At 50.1% G+C, this 27,145-nt stretch overlaps 2 protein-coding genes across 9 annotated transcripts in view; one reads left to right on the forward strand and one right to left on the reverse strand.

The window, feature by feature from the left end:
* The window catches only part of UBE3B (ubiquitin protein ligase E3B), a 33,511-nt gene extending 13,642 nt beyond the window's left edge, over window positions 1–19,869 (forward strand). For 6 of the 7 annotated variants that reach the window (XM_083407265.1, XM_083407263.1, XM_083407261.1 and 3 more), the window contains 13 exons: window positions 382–500; window positions 2,008–2,122; window positions 2,500–2,599; window positions 7,038–7,157; window positions 7,997–8,173; window positions 8,285–8,395; window positions 8,896–9,033; window positions 9,673–9,738; window positions 10,241–10,299; window positions 11,544–11,726; window positions 12,358–12,469; window positions 13,434–13,526; window positions 15,494–17,876. In XM_083407265.1, coding sequence (XP_083263391.1) covers window positions 382–500; window positions 2,008–2,122; window positions 2,500–2,599; window positions 7,038–7,157; window positions 7,997–8,173; window positions 8,285–8,395; window positions 8,896–9,033; window positions 9,673–9,738; window positions 10,241–10,299; window positions 11,544–11,726; window positions 12,358–12,469; window positions 13,434–13,526; window positions 15,494–15,685 — 1,585 coding nt within the window. In that variant the 3' untranslated portion in view covers window positions 15,686–17,876. Of the gene's footprint in view, window positions 1–381; window positions 501–2,007; window positions 2,123–2,499; window positions 2,600–7,037; window positions 7,158–7,996; window positions 8,174–8,284; window positions 8,396–8,895; window positions 9,034–9,672; window positions 9,739–10,240; window positions 10,300–11,543; window positions 11,727–12,357; window positions 12,470–13,433; window positions 13,527–15,493 lie in introns of all 7 variants that reach the window. The other variant, XM_083407266.1, reaches the window with a different exon arrangement.
* Window positions 17,848–27,079, reverse strand: MMAB (metabolism of cobalamin associated B). 2 transcript variants are annotated; one of them, XM_083407342.1, is made up of 9 exons: window positions 26,949–27,079; window positions 26,510–26,574; window positions 25,520–25,613; window positions 23,970–24,027; window positions 22,641–22,713; window positions 21,780–21,877; window positions 20,766–20,830; window positions 20,234–20,293; window positions 17,848–18,825 (listed from the first exon to the last, which is right to left on the reverse strand). In XM_083407342.1, exons 1-9 carry the CDS (start codon window positions 27,071–27,073, stop codon window positions 18,741–18,743), a joined length of 723 nt encoding a protein of 240 aa, XP_083263468.1. In that variant the 5' UTR covers window positions 27,074–27,079; the 3' UTR covers window positions 17,848–18,740. The 2 variants fall into 2 exon arrangements, with proteins under 2 accessions (XP_083263468.1, XP_083263467.1); XM_083407341.1 differs by lacking the exon at window positions 20,766–20,830.
* Between the last annotated feature and the right edge of the window lie 66 nt (window positions 27,080–27,145).

The raw sequence follows: 27,145 nt of genomic DNA on the forward strand, positions 1-27,145 counted from the left end.
TATATATTCTCACATCATGCCAGCTCAAATTTCCTGCAGACGGCAAAGGTGCGGGCAGGCAGAAGGGGCCTAAGAAGGTTCCACGTGAGGATTTTCTTGGGCTCTGCCTGCCTGCTTGCCTGTGCCTTTGAGAAAGCCTCCCCCCCCCCCCCGCAGTTCTTGCAAGCTGGAGAAGTATGGGGGCCACCTCAGCTGAGCAGTGGGAGGCTTCCCACCCCCCAGCTGAGCAGTTTAAGGAAGCCCCAATGCTCCTCTGGCTCACACAAGCTAGAGAGGTATGGGAGCATGGACTGGGCGAAGTATATTGGCTGCTTCTTCCTCCCCTCCTCCACAGTGAGACAAAGGAAAACTGTTTCTTTTCTCCCCCTATCCCACTTCTAGAATTCTTGATGACATTGAAGTCTACGAAGAGCAGATCTCTTTCAAACTGGAAGAGCTGATCACAATCTCATCTTTCCTGAATTCTTTTGTGTTTAAGATGATTTGGGATGGAATTGTGGGTAAGTGATTTTGGTTAACTACCTGTTCCTTGAGATTTTCTAGGCTTTCATCCATCTATTAAGACAGACCCAAAGATTATTAAGACCCAAAGAGTACTCATTAATGGTTCCTCGTAATCCTGGGAAAAAGCGACAAGTGGGGTTCTGCAGGGTTCTGTCCTGGGTCTGTTGTTCAATGTCTTTATAAATGACTTGGATGAAGGAATTGAGGGGATGCTCATGCAATTTGCAGATGACACCAAACTGGGAGGAGGAGCTAATGCTGCAGAAGACAGAATTCAGAATGACCTTAACAGATTGGAGAAGAGGGTGCAAGCTAATAATAATAATAATAATAATAATAATAATAATAATAATAATAATAATTTATTATTTATACCCCGCCCATCTGGCTGGGTTTCCCCAGCCACTCTGGGCGGCTTCCAACTGAATATTAAAAACAGTACAGCATTAGACATTAAAAACTTCCCTAAACAGGGCCACCTTCAGTTGTCTTTTAAAAGTAAAATAGTTGTTTATTGCCTTGACATCTGCTGGGAGGGCGTTCCACAGGGCAGGTGCCACTACCGAGAAGGCCCTCTGCCTGGTTCCCTGTAACCTTACTTCTCGCAATGAGGGAACCGCCAGAAGGCCCTCGGCGCTGGATCTCAGTATGGACGATGGGGGTGGAGACGCTCCTTCAGGTTTACAAAATGAATTCTATAAGACCATCAGAAATCAAACTATTTGGAGTCAATTCCTTTGGCTTCACATAGAATTGCTTTCACAGAACAAAAACTTGGTGTTATGCCCTCTGCCTTTCTGCTCTAAGAAATTGCTTTTGGAACAGCATTTCTGTGTGTTTAGTAAAATCAGGCATAGGTAAACTCTGGCCCTCCAGATTTTTTGAGACTACAATTCCCATCATCCCTGACCACTGGTCCTGTTAGCTAGGGATGATGGGAATTGTAGTTCCAAAACATCTGGAGGGCCAGAGTTTGCCTATGCCTGGTAAAATGGTTACAGAGGACGTTACAGTGTCTCTATAAAGAATATCATGAAAATCATCTGTCTAAGTTTAGCTGCAGGGGAAATTTTCTTTATATCAAGTGAGGTTGTGTGATTTTCACTGTTGGACAAAGAAAATAATGTAACCTTGCGTATTTCTTTTTTTGTGTGCTTGCTGCCGAGAAATTAAGAGCCAAATTTGTGGCTCTGCTCTGAATGTTGTATTCTCTTTGTTGTGGCATGTAGCTTTACAAATACAATGATTACTATGAAAATGTTTTAGTGCCAGTCAGAGGCAGGGGCCAGTTTTCATTTGCTCTTGGGGGGCCGGGGGGCGGACTTGTGGCCCCCTAGATGTTGCTGGTCTCGCCTTCCTCCCTGCTCATTGGACATGCTGGCTGCCTTGTAACATCTGGAGGGCCACAGCTGTCCCGCTTTCTATTGTTGAGTTTTCCGCTGTGGGTTACAATGTTTCCGGCTTTATTGCAGTGTATGTTTTCTCTCCCCCTCCTTGTTACAGAGAGTGCCAAAGGAGAGACTCTGGAGCTCTTCCATTCGGTGCACGGCTGGTTGATGGTCTTGTACGAACGAGACTGCCGCCGGCGTTTTGCTCCAGATGACCACTGGCTGCGCAAGTAAGCACCTGCTTCCAAACGGAGTAATCCAGATTCCTACCCACCCTGTCATAATCTGAGTCTAGGGTGTTTGGTGCTTTTTTCTGGTCTGTTTGCCCTTACAACATTTTTTCAAGTTTACTGTTATGCCTCCCCCTTTTAAAAACACTTTCGGGACGGCAAGTGACTTGACCAAGGCAGGAAAGCGAGTCCTTGGCAGAGGTATGAGCAGAACCAGCTCAGCCTAGCTCTGTGCTGGCACTGGGCCTTGGTGTGCTGCAGGATGGATTCTGCCAAGAGCTGTCCTGTTAGAAGTTGCCCACTCACAACTGGCTGGTCCTGTTTCTTTCAGGACTTTCAAACCTCCTGCCACATTTATGTTTGTTTTATTTTTTTAGGGACCTTAAACCGAGTTTGCTCTTCCAGGAGCTTGATAAAGACCGGAAACGGGCCCAGCTGGTCCTGCAGTATATTCCCCACATCATCCCCCACAAAAATGTGAGTGGAGCCTGAGCCCGGAGCCTGGAAAGGAGGAGCTTGCTGAATTGTGGGAATGATGCTCCAAGGCAGTATTGTGTGGCCCCGTCTTAGAATCAAAATATGAATGAAGCACAGGTCTTCTCACCCAGATGCTCTTCTCTTGCGAATTCATAGAAGCACAGGGTTGTAAGGGGTGGAAGGTACCCTAAGGGTCATCTAGTCCCACCCCCTGTAATGCAGGAAGCGCAACTGAAGAATCCCTGACAGGTGGCCACCCAACCTCCGTTTAAAGGCCTCCAGTGCAGGAGAGTCCACCACCTTCCAAAGGAGTCCGTCCCCCTGTCCAGCAGATCTGACCACCAGGAGGTTATTGCTATAGTCTAGTCAGAACCTTTCTTTTCCTTTGAATTCATGCATGCTCATCTGATTTGATGGTTCTGTTCATTGCACAGAACTACAGCCCACCTTCTCAGTAACCTGGCCTGGTTTTGTCTGCCCTCTGGCCTTTCTCTCTGGGGTCTTGGGCAGAGGGAGGGTCTTTCCCATCACCCAGCAGAGCAGGATCTGTGGACCACTGACCGACAGACCGTCCCCAAGTACACTAGTGGCCAAAAGTGTGGAAACCTTTTGGGGAAAGTGTATTTCTTAGGTTTGATGGATTATAACACCCCCCCCCTTTTTTAGTAATACCATAAAATTATATATCAATGGAAAGATAATAAATGAAGAATGTAATGCAATAACTTTTATAAAGGATTATTTATTACAACATAAATAAGGAGGACATGCGGCAGCTAGACTGGTGACTGGGAGCGTCCGGCGAGACCATATAACACCGGTCTTGAAAGACCTACATTGGCTCCCAGTACTTTTCCGAGCACAATTCAAAGTGTTGGTGCTGACCTTTAAAGCCCTAAACGGCCTCGGTCCAGTATATCTGAAGGAGCATACCCACCCTCATCGTTCTGCCCGGACACTGAGGTCCAGCTCCAAGGGCCTTCTGGCGGTTCCCTCACTGCGAGAGGCCAAGTTACAGGGAACCAGGCAGAGGGCCTTCTCGGTAGTGGCGCCCGCCCTGTGGAACGCCCTCCCATCAGATGTCAAAGCGATAAACAACTACCTGACATTCAGAAGACATCTGAAGGCAGCCCTGTTCAGGGAAGTTTTTAATATGTGACATTTTAGTGTATTTTTCATCTTTGTTGGAAGCCGCCCAGAGTGGCTGGGGAAACCCAGCCAGATGGGCGGGGTACAAATAATAAATTATTATTATTATTATTATTATTATTATTATTATTATTATTATTATCATCATTATCATCATCATCATCATCATCATTATTAGCAGTGTGTTATGTGATTGCTATCAAGTTGGTTGGGTTGGTTTTTTTGTTTTGTTCTTTCATTTAGTGAGCTTGTAAAAAGTAATAAAATTAAAGAAATGGTGCAAAGAGTTGACTGGTCACCCAGAAAGTGAAGTAAAATAATACTATTAAGTGACCAAGGCTACAGTTATGAAGAAATTAGAAGGAAAATCGATTGAAACTTTTTGAAGAGGTATAAGGAGACTCCGTAAAATATCAGACTCTAAGGTCAGGAAAAGTGATGATAGAAGAATTGAGAGACTGTGCCTGCGTGACAGAATAAAATCATCTGGGTGTATAAAAGATGACATGGTGCATTGTATTGTGAAGTTGAGTGCAAGGACTGTTTGGTGCAGACTGCAGGAATATGGTCTAAATGTTAGAATTCCAAAGAAAAAGAAGAAGAAGAAGAAGAGTTTGGATTTGATACCCCTCTTTATCACTACCCGAGTCTCAAAGCAGCTACCATTCTCCTTTCCCTTCCTCCCCCACAACAAACACTCTGTGAGGTGAGCGGGGCTGAGAGACTTCAAAGAAGTGTGACTGGCCCAAGGTCATCCAGCAGCTGCACGTGGAGGAGCGGAGACGCGAACCCGGTTCCCCAGATTACGGGACTATCGCTCTTAACCACTACACCACACTGGCTCTCAAACAAAGGATAAAAAGGTTAAACATGGCTAAAACCCATGTTAACAGGACAGCGGAACAATGAGACAGTGTTATTTGGAGTGATGAGACCAAAATCCCCTTGCTTGGTAGTGATGGCATGAAATAGGTGAGGAGGAGTATCAGGGAAGATTTACACTCTACTTGTGAAACACCCAGTTAGTGTTATGATTTGGAGTTGTATAACAGCACAAGGTGTGGGCAGAATTTGTGTCATTAATGGGAATGTACCGTACTTTTCTGTGTATAAGACTAGGTTTTTTTACTCTAAAATAATGTTTAAAACCGGGGGTCGTCTTATACACAGATGGCAGGGGGGGGGCGACAGGTGATTGGTTGCAGCCATGAGCAGGAGCGGCCATTTTGTTGGTGATTGGTGGCTGCGTCAAGTGCTGTTTCGGATTGGCTGCTGCTGCGTTTGTCATTTGGGTTAGTGATCCCCTCTCCCGAAAAAAACTCAACAACCTTGTGCAATCCCCCCTAAAAAGCTCAACAACTCTGGGTCATCTCCCCCCATTTTCTTAAATTTGAGTCCTCAAAAATAGGGGGCGCCTTATACACGGGGGCGTGAACATAGCCCAGACCTTAACCCAATCGAAAATTTATGGAGCCGACTAAAGAAACATGTTAGTCAGAAGCAACCCAGCAATAAAACCCAATTAATAGAGGCAATAATTCAATCTTGGTTGCATGTTATTACAGCTACAAAACTAAAGAACTTGGTTCAATCCATGGGAGGGCTAAAGGTTACCCTACTATTAACTGACGTGAGAATTTTTGTATATCTCATTTTTTCATATTTCTTCTTTAGACTGCTGTTGTAATAAATAAGACTTCATAAAATTTATTGCATTACATTCTTCATTAAATTATCTTTCCATTGATATATAATTTTATGATACTACTCCAAAAAAAGTGGGGTTATGAGCCATCATTGCCAGAATAAGATGATACCTGATTGGCTTTCTAAACACTCCTTTTTTCTGTATATTTGGCTATCGCTTTTGATGGAATACAGATAATTGAACAAACATGGTAGCAGTGCATTCTTAATTAAATTATATTTCCATTGATACATAATTTTATGGTATTACTAAAAAAAATGGGTGTTCAGAGCCAGTGTGGTATAGTGGTTAAGAGCGGTAGTCTCGTAATCTGGGGAACCGGGTTCGCGCCTCCGCTCCTCCACATGCAGCTGCTGGGTGACCTTGGGCCAGTCACACTTCTCTGAAGTCTCTCAGCCACACTCACCTCACAGAGTGTTTGTTGTGGGGGAGGAAGGGAAAGGAGAATGTCAGCCGCTTTGAGACTCCTTAAAGGGAGTGAAAGGCAGGATATCAAATCCACACTCTTCTTATGAGCCATCAGACCTCGGAAATACACTTTCTCCAAAAGGTTTCCACAATTTTGGCCACTAGTGCAGTGCGTTCCCCTTGGGCTGCCCAGTGTGGCCTAGTGATTAGAGTGGCAGACCAGGTAGTGCCAGATTAAACCCTGTGGAGGCCCCTATGCAGGCGAAATCTCGGGGACTTCTTGTAAATCTTTCAAGATCAAATCAATATTATTTTGATCCATTGTCACAGGGCCCCTGAAAGGCATGGGGCCCATAGACCAGTGCCCACTCTGCCTATTTGGACCAGGGTTCAAGTCCCCACTCGGCCATGAAGGTCCCAGGGTGACCTTGGGGGCCAGTCCCTGCCTCTCAGCCTGACCTACCTCGCAGGGTTGTTGTGAGGAGGGGCAGAATAGTGAATGTTTGACACCTTTTGCTCCCTGTAGGAACAGTGGGATATAAATGTAATAAAGTGGTGGAGGTGAAATGTGTTCAAACCCTCCTTGCTCAATCTGTTGCCCTCGGGATGTTGCTGAACTCCAGCTCCTCTTATTCTTGACTACAAGCCAGTGGGACTGAAGCAGTAAAGCAGCATTTGGAGGGCACTAGGTTGGGGAAGGCTTGTTGAAACACTATCTGTAATGAAGTAAAAAAAACTGCTGCAGCTGCTATTTTGTTATCAAAAGATATATATCCTGCGTCTCTAGCATCTTTGAGGTGGGTTGCAATCTAGAAATAACAATAAAGCAGGGCCCTGTGACCCTACAGGGAAAGAACGGCTACAGGGAAAAGCAGTAGCTGAATGTTGACCCAAGGAAGAGGCTCCTGAGCAGCTGCCCTGGAGGCTCAGGCTGGCGTTCTGGTGACCCTCCAGGGAAGGAGAATCCTCCCTCTGTGCCCTGCAGCTGTTTCCCTTCCAGATGTTGCTGGGACTCCCACCTGCCAGCAGTGGGCCTGGCCAGTGGCCAAGGATGACGTCTCTTGAGGGGGGGGGAACTGCAGGTTCCCCAGGTGTAGTCAGGTGGGGGAAGGCTGACCTTGCACTTAGGCAACATGGCTTTTGAACAAGCGCATTCTTTTGGAACATTTTCAGAGGGCTCTTCTCTTCCGGAACATGGTGACAAAAGAGAAGGAGAAGCTGGGGCTGGTGGAGACCAGCTCCGCGTCGCCTCATGTCACGCACATCACCATCCGCCGGTCACGCATGCTGGAGGTGAGTGGCGTAGCTTCTTCGAGAAGGTGGTGCAAAGAAAACCACCTTTCTCTGCTAGCCTTTCTGTGAAGCCTCTTGATTTGCTGCTTCCTGAAAACAAGGTTCAGGATTCTTGGCCTTGACTGGCCTTAGCTCCCCAGGGGTTGAGACAAGTGGCTCCCAGGCCTGTTTGGACTGAGGCAGCTAAGGAAGCCTTCTCATGCCCACATTTCACTTTGAGCCAGCCTAGTTGCAAACTATTGCAGGTTTCAAAGGGAGTTCTGCCACAGTCCATACCAATGAACTGTTCTCCCACCCCACCTGTTAGGAGCCAGAGTCTGGAGCAGGCCTAGTGGTCACAGCAACTCTTCCCAGTAGGTCTGGCCCCAGTGAGGCAGTTGCAAGGCCCTGCCTTCCCAGTGCCCTCTAAGACTCCTCCCCTGGGTCCTTCTCCAGCCAGCTGAGGCTTCTTTGCCTTGTTTCTCTTTGCTCTGCCCTATTCATTCCTTTCCGTGTTCTGGGAGACCTGAGGGAGGGAGCTGCTCACAGCAGGGGGCGGGAAACTCCTTGGCTTCTTCTGCAGTTGCCCCCCCCCAAGCCTCCACTTCAGCCTCTGAACCTGGACTCCCCTCTGACACAGCCTCTTCCTGCTCACCAAACCTGTTACCGTCTCTGCTTCCAAGACTTCCTCCCCATGGTTTTCTCCCTCTGACCCCCATTGTTGTGCAAGCCCCACTCCCCGGGCTCTGAGCCTTCTTCCTTTGAGGGTTCCCCAGCTGGTGCCCCCCCCCACTCCTCTGCATCCAACCAGTCCATAACACCACCTTTCTGGCCTTGTGGCACTTGCCAACTCTCCCCAGGACGGGTACGAACAGTTGCGCCAGCTGTCTCAGAACGCCATGAAGGGAGTCATCCGGGTGAAGTTTGTGAATGACCTGGGAGTGGATGAGGCCGGCATTGACCAGGACGGCGTCTTCAAGGAGTTCCTCGAGGAAATAATCAAGAAGGTCTTTGACCCTGCGCTCAACCTTTTCAAGGTGCCAGAACCCTGTCCCAAGCCCTGTCTTGTCAGACAGCCCCAGGTGGCCATGCAGGCAGCCATGGGCTTATGTTGCTCTCTCTTGTCTCTGCTGCTACGTGCCGGGTAGACCACCAGCGGCGATGAGAGGCTGTATCCCTCCCCAACGTCCTACATCCATGAGAACTATCTCCAGCTCTTTGAGTTTGTTGGGAAGATGCTTGGAAAAGCCGTCTATGAGGTAGGAGGGGCGTGGCGGCTTAGGGGCCTTTTTCAACAGCTGCCCTTGGCACAACCAGTGCCAGCCCTCTGTGGGTGGTTTGGCTCCTGTACGGGACCCCAAGCATCTTTCCTAAAGAGAAGCGTTTTTGCCGATTGGGTCGGGGGCGGGGAGGCAGGGAGGCTAGCAGGAGCTGGCGCTGGAATAATGGAGCCAACTAATTCTTGTTTTATCCTCCTCCTCCCTCCTGAGTTTGACAGGAATAAAGCTGAGACCCAGGAGGAAGATGCAGGAAGACTGTGTTGCCACACACTAGACTGGAAGCAAATAACAAAGGGGGGGGGCTGCCTGAGGGCAGGCTGAGTCTGGTGGGGCAGTGCCCCCTTCTCCCAATGGACCATCCAGGATTTTTGCTTTGGGATATAGATTGCCTCTTCCAGTGTTCAGGCTCTGATTACTTGGTGGCTGGTGATAGTGCAATGCAGCTCTCTCTGAGCCGTTTTCCTTCTCCCCCTTTGCAGGGGATTGTGGTGGATGTTCCGTTTGCATCTTTCTTCCTGAGTCAGCTGCTGGGACATCATCACAGCATCTTCTACAGCTCTGTGGATGAACTTCCCTCACTGGATTCGGAGTTCTATAAAAACCTGACCTCCATCAAGGTTTGTTTGCCATCCTTTTGGCTTTCTCTCAGTGCCTTCTTCCTTTAATCATAACCAGCGCAGGGGGATTTGGGCTTGCAACTGATTGCTCTAAATGCAGTTCTGATAACTGAGTGAGACGTCTGCCATTGTGTTTCTCCCAGTTATTGACTAGGCCCAGTCTCCTTGCGCTTGGCCCGGGGAGCAGAAACTAACTGCTAAGCCAACAGTGTGCCAGGCTGTCTCCTTCTGCAGTCAGACATCGTTAGCACACATTAAGCAACATGTAAAACATTGAATTGAATGAAAAATTCAGCATCTAGAGAAGATTGGGTTTTGCTTTTTTAATGAAATTGTGAATGCCAGAGAAGTTTCTAGACTCTGTGAATGTCTAGTGGGAGTTGACAGTGAGTGGCTGATGCCTATTGCAGTCTTGGAAGTAAGAGGAATAGGTGAGTCAGAGCTGCCAGTGGTGGCTGGGATTCTGCGAAGCCAGATTCATACAGCGTTGCACATGAATGTATTTGGCTGAGCTTAATTTGGACACGTGCAGCAGAATTCTGAGAGAGTGCTAGGAAGTGAAGCCCAGGCAGTTAGGGTGGAAACTGAGCAGCCTCAGCACTTAAACTCTCCCCTTCTTTCTTTCTCTCCCCTTCTCAGCGTTACGATGGAGATATCAGTGACTTGGGCCTGACGCTTTCCTATGACGAAGACGTGATGGGCCAGGTGGGGCTCCCTCCCAATCTCCTCATCTTTTTTTGTCACATTTTCTGTAGGGAGTGACACCCCCTTTGGACTCTGAGTCCAGCCCTCTTGGCCAAATGCTCCATCAATTGCCCTGGGCCAGGCAGGGCTGACACTTCCCACTCAGACTTTTTTGCTCGCTGTCTCCTAAAAAGCTTAGCTCTTCATTCTTTATCGATTTGAATCCTTCCCCCACCCCCTCAGCTCCCACAGTTCTGCCACACACATAAAGTATACACTCAACATGAACATATACAAACCTCCCCACAGAAGCTGGCCCACCTCCGCCCTCCCCAGTAAGCACAACTCAGCCACCCGCCTGTGATGGGCGGGGCGGGCGGGCTGGGCCTCTGTGTCATAGGGCCATTCTCTCTAGAAGGTGTGACACCCCCAGCCGCCGCCCCGACCTGAACTTCCCGTGGTATATTACAAGCAATAAGTAATGTCTCTATCTCTCTCCCTCCCAACCCCACCGTTTTTCTAGCTTGTTTGCCATGAACTTATTCCAGGAGGGAAAACCATCCCTGTAACCAACGAAAACAAGTAAGTGATCACTTATCAGCCCTGATCCCCCTGGGGCTGCATTCTGTCCCCTTCCCAAAGGGTGGCTGACTTCAACATGTTGAGGCGGAAAGGGTACCCCCAGTGCCCAAGTGACTCCCACACCAGGCAAGACGTAGGAACAAGGTGCTTGCGTCACCCGAGGTATCCAGATTGCCAGAAGAACTTTTGGAAATGGAATATTTCCAGGATGTGGTGGGAGTTTTACCTGCTAGCACTTTTACCTACTAACATTTGTAACTCAGGAGGTAGAAACCTTGACTTTTTGTTAGATATAAAAAAATTCAAAGCAGTGTTCCAACCTTTCTTTTTAAATATCAGGTTGTGGGAGTTCCATTGCCCCACCACACGCTTGAATCAGCCCTGGTGGGTGGGATTTCCTGCAGCAGCTGCCTTGTGTTTGCACCTAATGGCCCTGTTGTATGTGACTGGAAGGATCCTGCGCTCCTTGTGCTGCAGTTGGACTTCTGCCATTTTTCACAGGAAGCCGTCCTTGGGAAGCAGAGCGCTGCATTTGCTTTGCCCCAAGTGCTTCTGTGCGGCCCCTGGGATCTTCCTTTTGGCCTTGTGGCTCAGCTGATCTCAAACTCCTTTGGAAACTGTTTCAAAAGTGGCGTACTCCGAGAGGAAAACTTGGAGGCAGAAGTTTGACTTCCAGTCCTTGTTGGGGAAAGTTTCTCGCTGGGAGCTCCCCATGGTCTCCCTTGTCACATGCGCTGCTTTGTGGACTGAGAACAGGATGGGGAATCCTCTTGAGCCTTTCTGAACTAACCCTAACCGCTCTGCCCTGTGGTGAGGGGGCCATTCTTCCCCCACCCCTAGGATGGGACTGGTGTGCTAGCCATGACCACCCTCTCTCTGAAATGCACACCAGGGACTGCCACCCTGGCCACATTGCTCACCCCCCCCCAAAAAAAAACCTCCACTCCATTTACCAGTCCCCCACCCCATTCCTTTTCACCTCATCCAAACCCCGTCTTGCAGCTTCTCTGTGTCCCTTTGTCCCTGCGTTATTTAAACCTAAACCTGCCATTCTGAAACCTGCTTTCTCTACTGCTACCTTCCTGTGCCCTGACTTCATGCCAATACAGGATTGGGATGAGGCACTGCAGGTCCTCTTATGGGGGCTGCGTGATGACAGCCTTACATTTTATGTATATAGGGATGGAAGGAAGGATGGATGGATGGATAGATAGATATGGGTGCCTTTCTGTCCCCCACGTCAGGATCAGCTACATCCACCTCATGGCCCACTTCCGGATGCACACGCAGATCAAAAGCCAGACGGCTGCCTTCATCAGCGGCTTCCGCTCAATCATCAAGCCCGAGTGGATCCGTGTCTTCTCTGCCCCTGAGTTGCAAAGGCTGATATCGGGTGACAACGCCGAGATAGACCTCGAAGACTTGAAGTAAGGGAGATGGGGGGGGGTGTCTCTTTCCACATTCTGCTTCATTGGATGTCCACAAGTTCTATTATTAAGAAAGAGGGAGGCACACTTTTCTTTCTCTCCTCTGTCCATGCCATGTGTAAGTTCATAAAGCCCAAAAACTTTGAGGAGGGATTTGAAAGGCTGGAGAGGAGAGGAAGTGTGTGTGTCTCCATCCGCCCATCCATGCAGGGTGGGGGAGCCCCACACATCAGGGCAGCAAGGGGCAAGTCCTTTCAGGTTTATCTGCAGCAGAGTGTCCAGTTTTGATCATGGGTGTGGGGCACATTTGGAAGAGGTAATCATGGGAATATCAAAGCTCATTAGGGTGCTGAAGGTTAGCGGTGACCTCCTTCTCTACTGGCTTGAGTCACCATACAGTGAAGTTTCAGTGTTTCCAGTTGAAAGTAGCCATTGGTGGGTGGGTGTCCCATGGGAAGTGAGCAAGGGGGGCGACCCCCTCTGCAATTCTTCTTCTTTATTTGCATAATGGTCCCACCAGCAGCTTTCATGTGGCAACAGGAAGTTGGGGGCAGAGCTGTAGTCCTTCCTTTGATCTAGTGACTTCAGTGACCTATGAACGCCACTTGATTTTTTGTCTCTTCTTCCTTAGGAAGCACACTGTGTACTACGGGGGCTTCCATGGCAGTCACCGAGTCATCATTTGGCTTTGGGATATCCTAGCCAATGATTTTAACCCCGATGAAAGAGCCATGTTTCTTAAGGTAAGCTGCGTGTGTGTGTGTGTGTGCGCGTGCGTGCGTGCGTGCGTGCGTGCACACACACATGCACATGCGTGTAAAACAAGAGTGACCAGCCAGGCCTGGTGCCCTCCAGATGTTGGGCTTCTAGCTCCCACTGGCCTCAGCCAGCATGACCAATAGTCATGGATAATGGGAGCTGGGAGTCCACCAGGTTGGTCATTCATGGACCTTAGTCACTTGAGTACATGTGGATAGCTCAGTCAGTAGAGCATGAGACTCTTAATCTCAGGGTTGTGGGTTTGAGCCCCATGTTGGATGAAACATTCCTGCATTGCAGGGGGTTTGGACTAGATGATCCTTGTGGTCCCTTCCAACTCTGATTCTCGCAAGTGTAGTTTCTTGCTGGTCTCCTGAGTGCAAGATATGCACTGTATATATGGTTACCTGTGGTCTTTCCCCTAAAGAGAAAGCAAGATTTTGGTCTTCATGGTCCACCATAAAGGGCTGCTTTAACATTGGAGCTGCCTTATACTGAGGTCTGCTCTTCTTACGTAGACCCTTTCCTACCCCTATCTGGGAATGCTGAGGATTGAACCCAGGAACGTAGGCACACAAAGTCCTTGCTCTGGTACCAAACTGGGGTCCCAGCTTCTTTAAATGCAGGCACATAAAGGCTGCTTCAGACAGAGAAAGGACTTTGATCAATCTAGACCAGGAATCCATTCCCCACTTGGACATGAAACTCACTAGGTGACCTTGGCCCACTCTCACTCTCAGCCGCTGGGTTGTTGTGGGGCTCCAATGACGAGAGGGAGAACCATGGGGGGGGGGAGGTTGGATTTAAATACAATAAAGTAATAATAATAAATGTGGGGCAGCCCCTCAACGCCACCCATGACAGTGGTGCTGCACCCCAGTTGAAGAGCCAGCCTGATCCAGTACATGTCTCCCCCTTCCCCTTGCTCTTTTTCCTCTTCTGTGCCAGTTTGTTACCAGCTGTTCTCGGCCGCCACTGCTGGGCTTTGCCTACCTCAAGCCTCCCTTCTCCATCCGCTGCGTGGAAGTATCCGATGACCAGGTATGTGCATGAGCCAAGCTGGCGAGCCTTGACCTCCTGTGTTCCCTGCAGGTGCCATGGTCTCCTTCCTGGCATGGGAGTGTCTGATGGCTCCACCCTTCCTTAAAGGAGCCACAGTTCACAGAATTAGACAAATTCTTGGAGAAGAGAGCTATCAGGGCCTACTAGGCACACCAGATACTTCCGAGTACCATGAGGTGGTGGAGGGAAGTGCTCTTGTGCTCAGGTCCTGCTTGAGGGTTTCACATGGAGACGTCTGGTTGGCCACTGTGAGAACAGGAGGCTGGACTGCAGGAGCCACTGGCCTGGTTCAGCTGAAAGGAACACAGCCACCCCCACGGAGGACCCCAGGCTTGTCTTTAGAGGACCCTGGAACCTTGAGGAGGAAGGTTGGGGAGGGGGATGGAGGGAGATCTTTCTCCCAATTCAGCTCCCCACCCCTCACCTCGGTTCAGGTTGTAAGCCCTTTTAGATTTACTTAACTGGATCATCTGTTTTGGGACGCGGGTGGCGCTGTGGGTAAAACCTCAGCGCCTAGGACTTGCCGATCGCATGGTCGGCGGTTCGAATCCCCGCGGTGGGGTGCGCTCCCGTCGTTCGGTCCCAGCGCCTGCCAACCTAGCAGTTCGAAAGAACCTCCGGGTGCAAGTAGATAAATAGGGACCGCTTACCAGCGGGAAGGTAAACGGCGTTCCGTGTGCTGCGCTGGCTCGCCAGATGCAGCTTGTCATGCTGGCCAAGTGACCCGGAAGTGTCTGCGGACAGCGCTGGCTCCTGGCCTATAAAGTGAGATGAGCGCACAACCCTAGAGTCTGGCAAGACTGGCCCGAACGGGCAGGGGTACCTTTACCTTATCATGTGTTTTGCGGAGAAATCAGCTGTGTGGGAGGAATCCAGGGACTCAACAGTGAGGCTAATGGCAGAAGTGGAGGGACAGCCAAGGGCCAGGCAGCAACTGGGGAGTTTAAGGCCAGTTTAGGTGTTGCTATAGGGACGCGGGTGGCGCTGTGGGTTAAAGCCTCAGTGCCTAGGGCTTGCCGATCGAAAGGTCGGCGGTTCGAATCCCCGCGGCGGGGTGCGCTCCCGCTGTTTGGTCCCAGCGCCTGCCAACCTAGCAGTTCAAAAGCACTCTCGGGTGCAAGTAGATAAATAGGGACCGCTTACTAGCGGGAAGGTAAACGGCGTTTCCGTGTGCGGCTCTGGCTCGCCAGAGCAGCGATGTCACGCTGGCCACGTGACCCGGAAGTGTCTGCAGACAGCGCTGGCCCCCGGCCTCTTGAGTGAGATGGGCGCACAACCCTAGAGTCTGGCAAGACTGGCCCGTACGGGCAGGGGTACCTTTACCTTTACCTAGGTGTTACTAGGGTAACACTTTAAACAGTCATGGCTTCCCCAAAATAATTATGGGGGTTACAATTTGTTCAGGGTGCCAGGAATGGATAGGAGACTCCCTATTCCCCTCATGGAGTTTTCGAGTTATCTGTGAAGAGGGATGGATTGATCTATAGACTGCTCTAAGAACTGTAGCTCTGTGTGGGCAATGGGGCCTCCTCGCAGCTCCTCAGCACCCTTCACAAACTACGGCTTCCAGAATTCTTGGGGGTGGGGAGCCATGACTGCCAAGTGGTGTGAATGTGACCTAGGCCGCCAGCAGGCCTGTCTCAGCCATGATGCTCTGTAACCATCAAACACCAAAGGTGATGCAAAGCAGCTCCCAGCTGAATCGCATACCGTAAGGCAGGCCTGTCCTTTGGGGTTGGTCCCCTCGCTCTGCTCTAGAGAGCAGTTATTCTCTGATGTGGAAATAGTGAGGAACATCCCTGCCTGGAACAGGCTGCTCTGTTGGGGTCCCAAGGGCCTTCTGGGCAGAGAGCACCCAGATCTCAGGCAAGATGCTTTGTTCAGCCTGCAGCGCTCGCCAGGCGCGTGTGTTTGTGGCACCCCAAGCCCTCTGTTTCTCTCCCCAGGACACGGGGGACACCCTGGGCAGCGTCCTGCGGGGCTTCTTCACCATCCGGAAGAAAGAGCCAGGCGGGCGACTGCCCACCTCCTCGACCTGCTTCAACCTCCTCAAGTTGCCCAACTACAGCAAGAAGAGCGTTCTGCGGGAGAAGCTGCGCTATGCCATCAGCATGAACACAGGCTTTGAGCTCTCCTAGCCTACGCTCTCAAGAGCTGGATGGGCTCTCAGGGCTATACCTGGGTAAATGGCCGCCTGAGCGGGTTGTAGCTCTGGCCTGGGGTCCGGCATCACTCTGATGCCGCTGGACGCAACTCTGCAAGGAGGACCTCCTTGGAAACGCAGCTGGCCTGCCATTAAATGTAGCATCAAGAGCCAAGCCTGTGCATTGTCCTTGGAGGGGGGCCATGCCCAATGGAGGATTGCACACAGGGCCACACAAACTACTCATGGGCCCTGGGGTGTGTGCCCTGTGGATAATTTTTATCTTGGTCTTGGGCAAATAGTTGGACCTTGCTGTGGGCCAGGCCAGGTCAGACTCTGGCAAAACGCTGTGGAATGAAGGTCGGGAGCTGGCTTTTCCCTCCCACTTTGGCTTCTGAAACACAGGCTTGAGGCTGCTCAACTCAGGAGCCCCGTGAGATTGCAGGAGCTTTCTCTTCATGTTTTTTGTGTTCCTCTCTCTGTGCCCAGGTTTTGTCGCCTGCGACTTTCCCACAGCTTCGCATTGACTCTCGGTCTGAATACATGTTTGCCTGCAGGCCCCCAAATGAGTGCTTCCCGCTAGGTTTGTGATGTGGAATTCCTCCCCCGTGGCAGATTTTTGCTAGTTGTGGGCCTGCAGCTTGTCAGATGTCGGAGAGCAGCCTTCACCAACCTGGTGCCCTCCTTTCTGACCATCGGCTGGGGATGGTGGAACTGGGAGGATGGGCCAAGGCCCCATTGGCTGGGAACTCCCCTTAGGGCCTCAGTTGGCAGAGCCCGCTGAAACATTTAGTGGCTGAGCTAATCTGCAGAGGCTCCTGGGCAGCTGAGAGCAGTTCCCTGCTCTAACCTCTCAGGGACTTTGCTATGCTGAATAGCTTCTCAATTTCCGTTCAGGAGCAGCAACTCCATTAAACTCTGTAATTGCAAAGGGGTTTATGCTGAGGTTGCTCGTTATTCATTGCTTGCTCTGTATTCACATTCATTTGTGCACTTGTCCTTCCCAAGCTCCCCTTCCTTGACATCTCCCACAATCCCAGATGTGCCCAAAGGGAAGAGAAAAAATGTTCCCACAAGGTGATATTTCTCCCCAGGGATCCACCTTTTGCTGAATCTGACTGGACCATGTGCAAAGCACAGGGCATCTTTCAGGGACTGGACTTGTCCTGGTCCGGGTCTCTGCTTTGCCACAAATGGGTGGATGTCTTTGGAATGACTAAACGCCAGGAAGCAAGGGAGAAAGGTCACCTTGTGCAGGGTCTTCCCTCTCTCCAAGTAGATTTGTGATCAGCTCAGTCTCCCACCCAAGGTATCCTGGGGATCTGAATAAGAGTGGGAAGGGAGGGATTGAACTGTAATCAAATGCAAAATATTTTAAGAATGTTGGGTTTTACTGGTTTTATTGTTTTTCTTTTTGCAGAAGCCCCGTTTAATGCTTTCTAACCTTGATTATTCCACCACTGCAAATCTTTAGCCTTGAGGTGTAAAATAGTTGCTTGTTTTTTAAAATAATTCTAGTGAAGGGCTGGGCCCAGAGAACACTCTCAAGCATGAACCTGTTAACTGAAAACCCAAATCCCCACCTTTTCTTGATTTTACTTTGAATGTTGCAGAAGAATGTGTGTCTCATGTTTTAAATGCTAGACATTAAGAGCATTCTCTTAATGGATTTGGCAATATTGCACTACAGAAGTTGCAGGATACTCTAGGGCAGCCTTTTGGATGTTTTGGACGACAATTCCCAACAGCCCAGATCTGTGCTGGTTGGGGCCCATGGGAGTTATAGTGCAAAACATCTAGAGGATGCCAGTTGGTGAAGGAATGTTGGGGTGGCACAGGGCAAGCTCTCCAGTAGAATCTCTCCAATAGAGTAGGAATGGGGGGATGACACTACACAGCACCCCCTCCCAGTGGTCTCCTTGACCCTCTGATGAACTGCTTCCTCCATGTATACATTTTCAGAACTGATGTGCAAATTGTGATTGTGTACTAAATATGTTGAAAGAGTTTGGCTGTTCTAGCCCGCAACAGTTGGGCATGGTGTGGCTTTCCCAAACAAGGAAAGCTATGCAAGCTGTCAGGGGTCTAACATCACCCCCACCCCAAAACAATGCCTTGCATGTCTGTCATGAGGTGAGGAGAGGAAAGTTTGCCATAGGAGATTAATAAAATATTTTATCTTGGCCCTCCTGTATCCTAGCATTTTACAGCATATTCTCCATGTTGGAAATAAACTTGACAGATTGGTTCAATGTAGTCATAGGGAGGTGGGTTTCTCCCTCCCCACTTCGTAAAAATTGGCTTCTGTTTCAAAGAAACCTACAGCAGTGTGAGGAAACGTACAACAGAGACTCCCATGACTGAAGAGGAGGTATGTCTCTGAACAGTTCAACAGACCCCGAAGAGGAAGGGTCGGGTATGTTAAATGGCAGCCACTGAGAGGCAAATGAAAAATTGGGAGTCCTGCTGACAAAAGGAAAAAAGCAGAAGCCCTCTGGCAGCTGAGCTGCATCCCAAAGCTCCAATCTGGTGATGCCCACTGCTGCCTCCCACCTCTCAGCAGCCGTTTCCAGGATCTCTCTGCACAAAGGTTACAATGGCAGAACTTTGCTGTGCTTGAGATGCTGCGTCTCCTGCCAAAGTGTTGATGGATTCAACGATGACCTCAAAAAGAAGAAGAGGACAAGGAAGTGTAACAGAGAGGCTGTGGTCTGCAAGTCAATCTGAGTCAAAGCGCCAAGTGCCTCTGGCAACAGAACACCTCTTGCGGAGAAGGGCTCTGCAACACATCAGGTGTGGCATGTGCTTCTCCCCTCCTTTTATCAGCACATGTCAATAAATGCAGCTGAAGTCTATTCACAGTGAACGCTCCAAGTTCTCTTAGCAAGCTGGTCTCAAAATGGAGCAAGACTGGAGCCGCAAGCTTTAAATAAGCTTTCAGGAGTAGATTTCAAGAGCTCCGTTTGAAACTGCAAGCAATCTTCCATCTTGTCCAGTCCTCTGCCTGAAAGCCTGGCAGTCCACCTCTTGCATCAGAGGGCCTCTGCTCCCTACTCCGTTCTGGTGTAGATCTTCTCCTGCTTCCCTTCCTTCATTGCAGCATAGCGGGCGAGAACAAATAAGTAGTCGCTCAGTCTAAGGAACGGGAGAAAAAAGCTGTTGTCCATCTCTGTACAGGATAAGAGTGCGTAATGGGCATGTCTACCCTAAGGGTGGGGCAGCATCTAGGGCTGGAAGGAGGAAGATGTCCCTGCGCATGTAGCCAATCAAAAAGGTAGAGGAATGGATGTGCTCCCCCTCCCCCAACTGGATGTCCTCCAGGTGCTTCAGACTAAAATCTAAGGTAGCCAGTTGGGGAAGGCTGACTTAGGCAGTTGCCAGGTACCAAAGTAAAATCCAGCCCCTGTGAGGCCTGCAATTTCAGTGGAGGAGGCAGGCACTGAACGGGAACCAGCATCTATAGTAATGGGATATGGCAGAAGGCCACGTTTAGCCACAATAATCTGGCTGCTGCATGACCCCCTCCCCAAAACAGGGAGAACAAGAGTCAAACAGGCTGTGAGAAGTTACCTGCGCCTGCTCCATGATGACACTACCTGCCTTAAAAGGGGGCAGAGTATTTGTCCTTTCCAACTGGTTGCAGCAGCTCTCTGCCAGAGAAGGTTCCCTTCCCCATCACCTGCCAACAGCCCCTTTTACCTGAAGATGCCAGGGGCGAAACTTTGGACCTTCTGCATGTCAAGTCTGCATGGAACTACAGCCCTTCCCAAAACACCTTCCGCATGTGGAGCAGGGAAGCGCTAGCAATTTGGGTATGCCTGCAGGGTGTGCACCTAGAGAAAGGACATCTCTTCCCCACCATCCTCTCTCAAAGACCAGCAGACTCCAGATGTCTCCTTCCACTGCCCCAAATCTCAGCTTCCACGCTTCCTCCTCTCCACTTCCCAGCTTAAGCACAAAGAGAAAAGACAAGACTGTTTGGTCTCCGCAGGACAGTCAGCAAGGTCCATGTGAGTGCCCCAAGGTAGACCAGTAGTTCCCAAACTGGCATAAAATGATTATCAGACTCTGAAAAGCTGGTACCACTGGATCAAATTCATCAGTTGTGTTGAATTAATTAAACTAAATAGTTTCAACTGGATTTTGAATAAAGGGGCAATTAGTTGTTACTGTTTTGAATCTTAGTGTTATCTTCTTTAGTGGGTTATGCAAACTGCTATTTTGAATAGTGCTTTCTATAGGGTTGGGGGGCACTATGGAACCAAAGGGGCAGGGCTCCCAAAATAGATGCAAAAAGGACTCTCATCCATCCCCTTGTCTCAGTAGGAGATATCCAGCAAGAAGCTCCCAGGGCAGAGCAGCCTTCCCCATCCTGCTCTCCACTAGATCAGCCCCAGAAACCAGCAGGGCCTGTGGCCAGGAAAGGAGGTGCAGAGAAGCCCTTATCTGGTGCCTTGACTGTGTGATCCACTAGAGTCTCGACGCATTCCCCCTGCCCCCCCCCCCCATCCCAGCTTTGTCAAAAGGAACAGTTCCAAGTTACCTGTTCAAAAACTTGGCCACGTCTGCATCTGCTTCTCCCATTTTCACCAAAGGAATCACACTGCAGAAGAGAAAAGGAAGACAGTCATCACTACAGCTGATATAATTGGATCCAAAACCACCTTTCATGCCCCCCATTGGCATGAGTAAATTTTGCCTTGTTCTGCCAGATCCTAAGGTGCTAAAAACATTGTTTGCTAAATGCACCAAATTCTCTGCTCCAAACCAACTGCATTTAAAGGGGGGGGGGGGAGTACCCACAATTAGTTTGCATTGCCCATTAACGGCTCCTGCAGAACTCAGGATCTCTTTTGGCAAACACTTCCTTGTCTTGCTGCACAGTACAAACTCTGATCTGTGCCCTCCCCCAGCATTGCTGGGGAGCACCTGTGGTCGTTTCCAAACAATTTTCATGCAAGCCTTACAAGGTTGACATGCCAGCGAAGACTGAACAAGAGAGGCTGGCAGCCCAGACAGCTCACTCAGGGCAGCAGGGGGTTCTCATGGCTTCGTCATTGCAGTTGCTCACTTACCACCTCTCGGCTCGGCGGCAGATGGCTCTGGAGAGATGGAGAGCAGTGCTGCTTTTGCCGCCAGACTGAAATGACATTAAACAAAACATCCAGATCTGCCTTATGCCAGGGTCAGGCCCATCCAGCCCCCGCCCATCTGCTCTGACTGATGAGAGCGCCCCGGGGTCCTCAGCAGAGAGCAGTCTTTCCCTGATACTTTTGAGACAGGGCAGGCTGGCGACTGAACCTGAGACCTGTGGAGCTGCAAACCCTCGCCTGAAGCAGGAACAGGCGCATTTGCAGCCGATGCAACCATTTTGGCTACCTTCCCACAGAAGTCAGAAGGAGTGTCTGTGAAAACATGCCCTAAGGAAAGTGCTGTGAACTAGCTGTTAGCTGTGATTCCTGCACAGCAGGGGGGTGGATTAGATTATCTTTGGGGTCCCCGCCAGCTCCACAATTCTATAATTCTGTGTGAGCCTGAGGGGAGCGATTCGCCCAGGGCCTTACAGCAAGCTTGGGATTTAGGTGGCAGTTAAATCAAAGTGGTTTGTGATGGCCCCCAACTTAGACTCCTGTAAAAAGGAACTACAGAAACTCATGGGTGTCCACAAGTTCTAGCATCATGAGAGAGGGAGGAGTCCTTTTCTCTGGTGCAAAGGGGGAGGAATCTTGCTTGGTCTGGCTGCATCAAAGTGTTCCCTGGCACACCCAGGGGCGAGCAGGATCATTCTCCCTTTGCATCAGCTGGTGTGTGTATTGGGGGGCAGGATCCATGCACCCAAACCCAGAACTAAGCAGCCTGATCAATGGCTCAGAGCTCCCCAAAGGCCCCAGCAGTGTGCTTGCCAAGCAGGAACTCTGCACAAGAATCTGGGTGGCTGAGCCACCTGTCACTCACAGCCCTGTGACACTGTTCCGGATGGGAATCTGGCCAGTGGAAACCAAGAGATATCTGCCCCCCTCCTTCTATGCTGCAAGGCCTCTGCTTTGTGACCTCCTCACAGAGCACAACGGAACACGCAAAATACCTACGGGTAAAATGAAAGCTGTGAGTGGCGGAAGCTGCTCAGAGTAGCGATCGATCCAGGCCTCCAGCTCCAGAATGGGCTTTTCACTGAACGACGTTCGCTCTGCAGAAGAAGAGACACGGCTGAGTGGACCAGCCAACCAAGGAGTCACCCCCAAAGCGAAGCCCTGGCTTCTTCAGTCCCCTGCTTAAGTCGCAGGATAGGGACTGCCACACATGACGCATCAACCTTCCTAAAATGAAGGAGGCTTGAGCCTGGGTCTTGGGGCCTGTGTGGGTTCCAGTGCTGAGTCCTGGAATACCTCAAGCACCTCTGAGCATGCACAGAGCATTTCCCCCCAAAATGGTTAAAATGCCATCTTGCATTTTTAAACAGGGTTTAAGTAGGTGGGCAGCCCTAACAAGCAGAAGCACTATGGCCAACTTGTGCATTTGGCAACCTAGCAAGTCAACGTTTATTAGAGACATTTATACTTGGGATATATTCATATGTAATGCTTTTAAGGCATGCATCAAAATCTTTGCAGAAAAAGCATTTCCCCCCACTAAGAAACCACAACGGAGTCTTGTGTGTTTCTGTTCCAGGGCATGGTCTGAGGGAGCTTGGCATGGCTGAAGCTTGGCAGGTCTGGGTCCAGTCAGACCCTTGCCTAGGGCCCTGCCAGGAAGAAAGAAAGGAATGGGGTGTAAATGCAATAAAAAACCCAATTTAAATAAGCCACATAAACAAAGGTTTCATGGTCAGAGTACTTCCTTCAGTTGTCCAGCAAAACTGATCCCCAAAAGCAATGGCAGCAAAACCATTTCAAAAAGGGCAGCAGTTAGCTTATTTTTAAAAATGAAGATCTATACTAGGTTCCAATTACTTAAATGTGACTCCCTGGCGGAGGATATGGGAGTTGCCACGTTGGAGCCAGCATCCTGCAGCGCACACTGGACCTGCAGAAACAAAACAGAGCAAAGGTGTTTCGGATGAGCACTATTTTTGCACAGATGGCGAGACATTCAGAAAGCAGTTTTAATTGTTGGTCTGGCCTGCCTTCGTGTCTCTGAAGGTGCCAAAGAATGGGCAGAGTTCTCTGACCTAAATTGGAAGAGGCTTTGGAACGCCCACCACCACTGGCTCCATCAGGGGGTGGGAAACTGTGGTGGTCCTCCTCTGGCAGATGAAGCTGCACTCCCGCTCCTATCAGCCCGGCCAGCATGGCCAATGGGCAGGGATGGTAGAAGGTGGGACCCAGCCACATCTGCAAGAGGACGACAACTGCTGGCCCCCTGCCCTTGCCTTAACTTACACAAGCAGATGGACAAGAGTTAGGCCAACAGCTCTTAGGCAGAACACCTCCGCACAAGATGCTCAGTGATAGGATATCCCCAATGACCGAATGCTAGCAACTGTTGCCAGCCATCGCAATTTACTGAATTTATCGCTCCCATAGGAAGCATTGATGGCCCCCAACTTGGAGGGCTTTAAGAGAGGATAGGGCAAATTTAGGGAGGAGAGGCTATCTGTGCTCTGCCTCTTCATTCAGTGAGACTTCCAAATACCGGCTGTGGGACACCTCAGGCAGGGAGGGGGAGGAGAGCACTTGTGCTTGGATCCTGCTTGAGAGTTTCCTGCAAGCGACTGGTTGGCAACTGTGAGAACAGGATGCTGGCTGAGATGGGCCATTGGCAGGGCTCTTCTTCAATAAAAATCTACTAGCAGAGTAGCAAATATATAAATTAAGCAACACACAGTAACAATACAACAACTTACAGTCATACCTCGGGTTAAATACGCTTCGAGTTGAGCACGTTCAAGTTGTGCTCCTCAGCAACCCGGAAATAACAGAGCACGTTACTTCCGGGTTTCGCCGCTTGCGCATGCACAGATGCTCAAAATGACGTCACGTGCATGCACAGAAGCGGCGGAAAGCGAAACGTGCATGCGCAGGCGTGCCGTCGCTAGTTACGTTTACCTCTAGATGCGAACGGGGCTCCAGAACGGATCCCGTTCGTATCTAGAGGTACCACTGTATTATTTATACCCTGCCCATACTGTAAATAAAAAGAGCACGAATGAAAAGTCTTAAAGTTTCTCTTGCTGTCTCCTCTTAGCGCAAGAGTTGGACAAGAGGGTCCTTTGGTCTGATCCAGGAAGGCAGTCCTCGTATGCGGATGCTGTCAGTGACGGGGAGACAGCTATTTCTTACCTGGTGAAGTTCCTGCACAAACGAGTGACCTCCTTCACTGCCAAATTCAGCACTTAGCCTGCAGCAAAATAGGAGAGATTTTACCCTGAGATATAGGTAACTGATGCTGTTCGTATGAGAGATTTACCTCTTGTGGAGGCACTACAAACAAGCCTGAAACCAGTTGAATTGTCAAGTTCCCCCAAAGAACTATTGTGATGTGAGAGGTGTATGGCCTTCTCATGTTCAGGCAGACAGGAAATTGCTTCAGGGCAGACACAATCTGTTCCTGGCTCTTCATATGAGATGAGACCTGCAGGATTAGACCAGAACATCTGGTCTAGCATTGCTTGCCCTTAAGTGGCCAACAATTGCTTCCAAGAAGCACAGAAGCAGAACAGGAAGGCAACAGCCACTCCCATTATTGCTCTCCAGCATGTGGAATTACTGAGGTAGACTGCCTCCCAACTTGAAGGTTCCATAGAGCCATCCTTGCCTAGCAGCCACTGAAAAAGACCCTCCCCCCAAAAAATGTCCAATGTGGGGGTGAGGGAACATCTCTGACCCTCCAGATGTGGTTGAACTGCAACTCTCCACAGCTGGAATCCAACATCTAGAAAACTACCACAGATGGGTTTTTTGGGAGGGGTTGGAATAACCTCCTCCAACATCTGGCAAAAGACTGCAGCACTCTTGCAGGGCGAGATGATGTCCCCTGGAGCTTCAGCCTGTGGGCAGGGCAGCAGGGCCAGGCACAGCCTGCTCCTCTGACATCACCAAGGCAGGACACAAATGGCGAGTCATGGCTGTGGGCAGCTGCAACAGAGCGAGGCCTCTACTACAGTTCCAACGGGCTCCTGTCACTCCCCTCTCCACCCTGGACCATGCTGCCTGGCAGGTTTCATTTCACTTAATAAAAGGTTTTGAAACTGCTCTTTGTTAATCAGGTAGCAGGGTGGGGCTCAGAATAAGGTTATGCCAGGGAAGAAGGTTGTGCAAGGAAATATGCTGCCTGCTGCCAACCAGCAAGAACAGCTGCTGGGGGAAATGAGAGGCTTTCCTTGCTTCCCATGACAGAACTGCTTTCTTTCATATCAAATGACCACTATTAAATTTTTTTATTAACCACCTTTCACCAGCAAGTCCCAGCGTGAAATTCAACAATTTAAAAATTCAGAGTTAAAAAGGTTAAAGCTTATTAATGTCACCGTAATTGGGTGGGTCCTAAAAACCATGTCTCAGGTGCCAAAGGTCCAAAGCCATAAAGTGAAGGTGCCAGGCGCACCTGTGGGGAGGGAATTCAACAGCTGAGGGGCTGCCCGAGAAGGCCCTCTCCTCCTGGGCCACCACCAACATCCCAAGTGCCTGTTGATCTTAATATACGGAAGGGTTCTGAAAGGAGGGGGTCTTTCAGGAATCTGGGGGTCTTTCAGGAATCTGGGGCCCGAGTTGTTTAGGGCTTTGAACACAAATGTGATTACTTTGAATCAGACCCAGAAACAAAGTGGCAGTCTATTATTCTCTGAAACATTCTTATAAATTGAAGAAATAATTTACAGTCTTTTGGTTACCCTATGGCTGAACTCAGCTCATCGAGTGTTCCCAGGGCATCAAAGATCTGGTCATCTTTTGCTCTCCTCTCTCCAGTGAATGTGCTGGAAAACCCTTTTGAAAACCATGCAAGATGATAACAGTGAGAAAAATATGAAGCGGCTCACACCCAAGTGCCCAAAGCCCTGTTCACACGTGCATGTGCAGTGATGGATTTCTGTAGCCCCAATGACTGGCAGCTGAATGTGGCAACTGACTCCAATGAAAGCCCACAGAATTTCTCTGCAGTGACTCATTCCCCCATGCAAGGAATCACTTGGGACAGTAGGCTTCACAGTATTTGCACTAATACAGTAAAGGTAAAGGGACCCCTGACCATTAGGTCCAGTCGTGACCGACTCTGGGCTTGCGGCACTCATCTCGCTTTACTGGCCAAGGGAGCCGGTGTACAGCTTCTGGGTCATGTGGCCAGCATGACTGAGCCGCTTCTGGCGAACCAGAGCAGCGCACGGAAACGCCGTTTACCTTCCCGCCGGAGCGGTACCTATTTATCTACTTGCACTTTGACGTGCTTTCAAACTGCTAGGTTGGCAGGAGCTGGGACCGAGCAACGGGAGCTCACCCTGTCGCGGGGATTCGAACTGCCGACCTTCTGATTGGCAAGCCCTAGGCTCTGTGGTTTAACCCACAGCACCACCCGTGTCCCTTACTAATACAGTATCCCCATTCAAATGTATTATTATTATTATTAAAAAAGAATCTGAGCAAAGCATCTCATATTTTACAATCTCTTGTGTTTTCTTTTGTTAACAACATGTCACAGGTACATTATAAAATATTTTCCATTTGTTTCTGTGTGTAGATATATATTTGAAGCAGAGACCAACAGCCGATTCCAGCAGTCATTCTAAGGGTGTCAAAAATGCCCCTTGTGGCACCACGGTGCTCTCATGGGCCAAGGATTAGCCGGGTGGATCGGAGACCTGCCTCCGCTGGCAGGATGCTGCTACCTTGGTCTCCTGTTTTCGTGTATAACTTGGGGATTTGGGTTGTTTTCCTGGGCTTGGCATCCACGCTGCAGAGGAAGAGGAGAGGGAAACGGTCCTTTACATTCATTCCCTTTGCATATTCACACGAACTATTTAGTTAACAAAAATTAAGACACAACACATGATGCAATCGACTTTCAAATGAGGATCAATGCAACGTCCACCGCGAGCGCGCCCGGACTCGCTTCGGTTTGCGGGAGACGCCTCCTCCTCGGGCGCCTTTTAAAAGCCAACCCTTAAGGTTTCTGGTTCTAGAGGTAACAGAGGCGCCTCCCCGAATCACGCTTCCCTTCGCGCGCCTCGCCCCCCCCCCCCCCGCTTCCACGGCGCTTCCTCCCGGCTAAGCGAGGAAACGGGCCGCTTCACACGTGACGCTGCAACCCGTGCAAACGGGGCTCACCTGGGCGCCTCTCCGGCCCCGCTCTGCTCCCGGCTCAGGCGCCTCGCGCTCCCGCCCAGGGCCCAGCCCGCCGCCGCCCCCGCCGCCCGCCGCACAGCGCGCCCGCAGCAGAGCAGAGCCGCCATGGCGCCGCCGCCGCCTCGCGTCCCCCCGCCCCCGCTCGCGATTGGCCGGGCGGCGCCCAGACCCGCCCCCGG

This window comes from Podarcis tiliguerta (assembly GCF_965153285.1).
Source record: "Podarcis tiliguerta genome assembly, chromosome: 13".
NCBI lineage: Eukaryota > Metazoa > Chordata > Lepidosauria > Squamata > Lacertidae > Podarcis > Podarcis tiliguerta.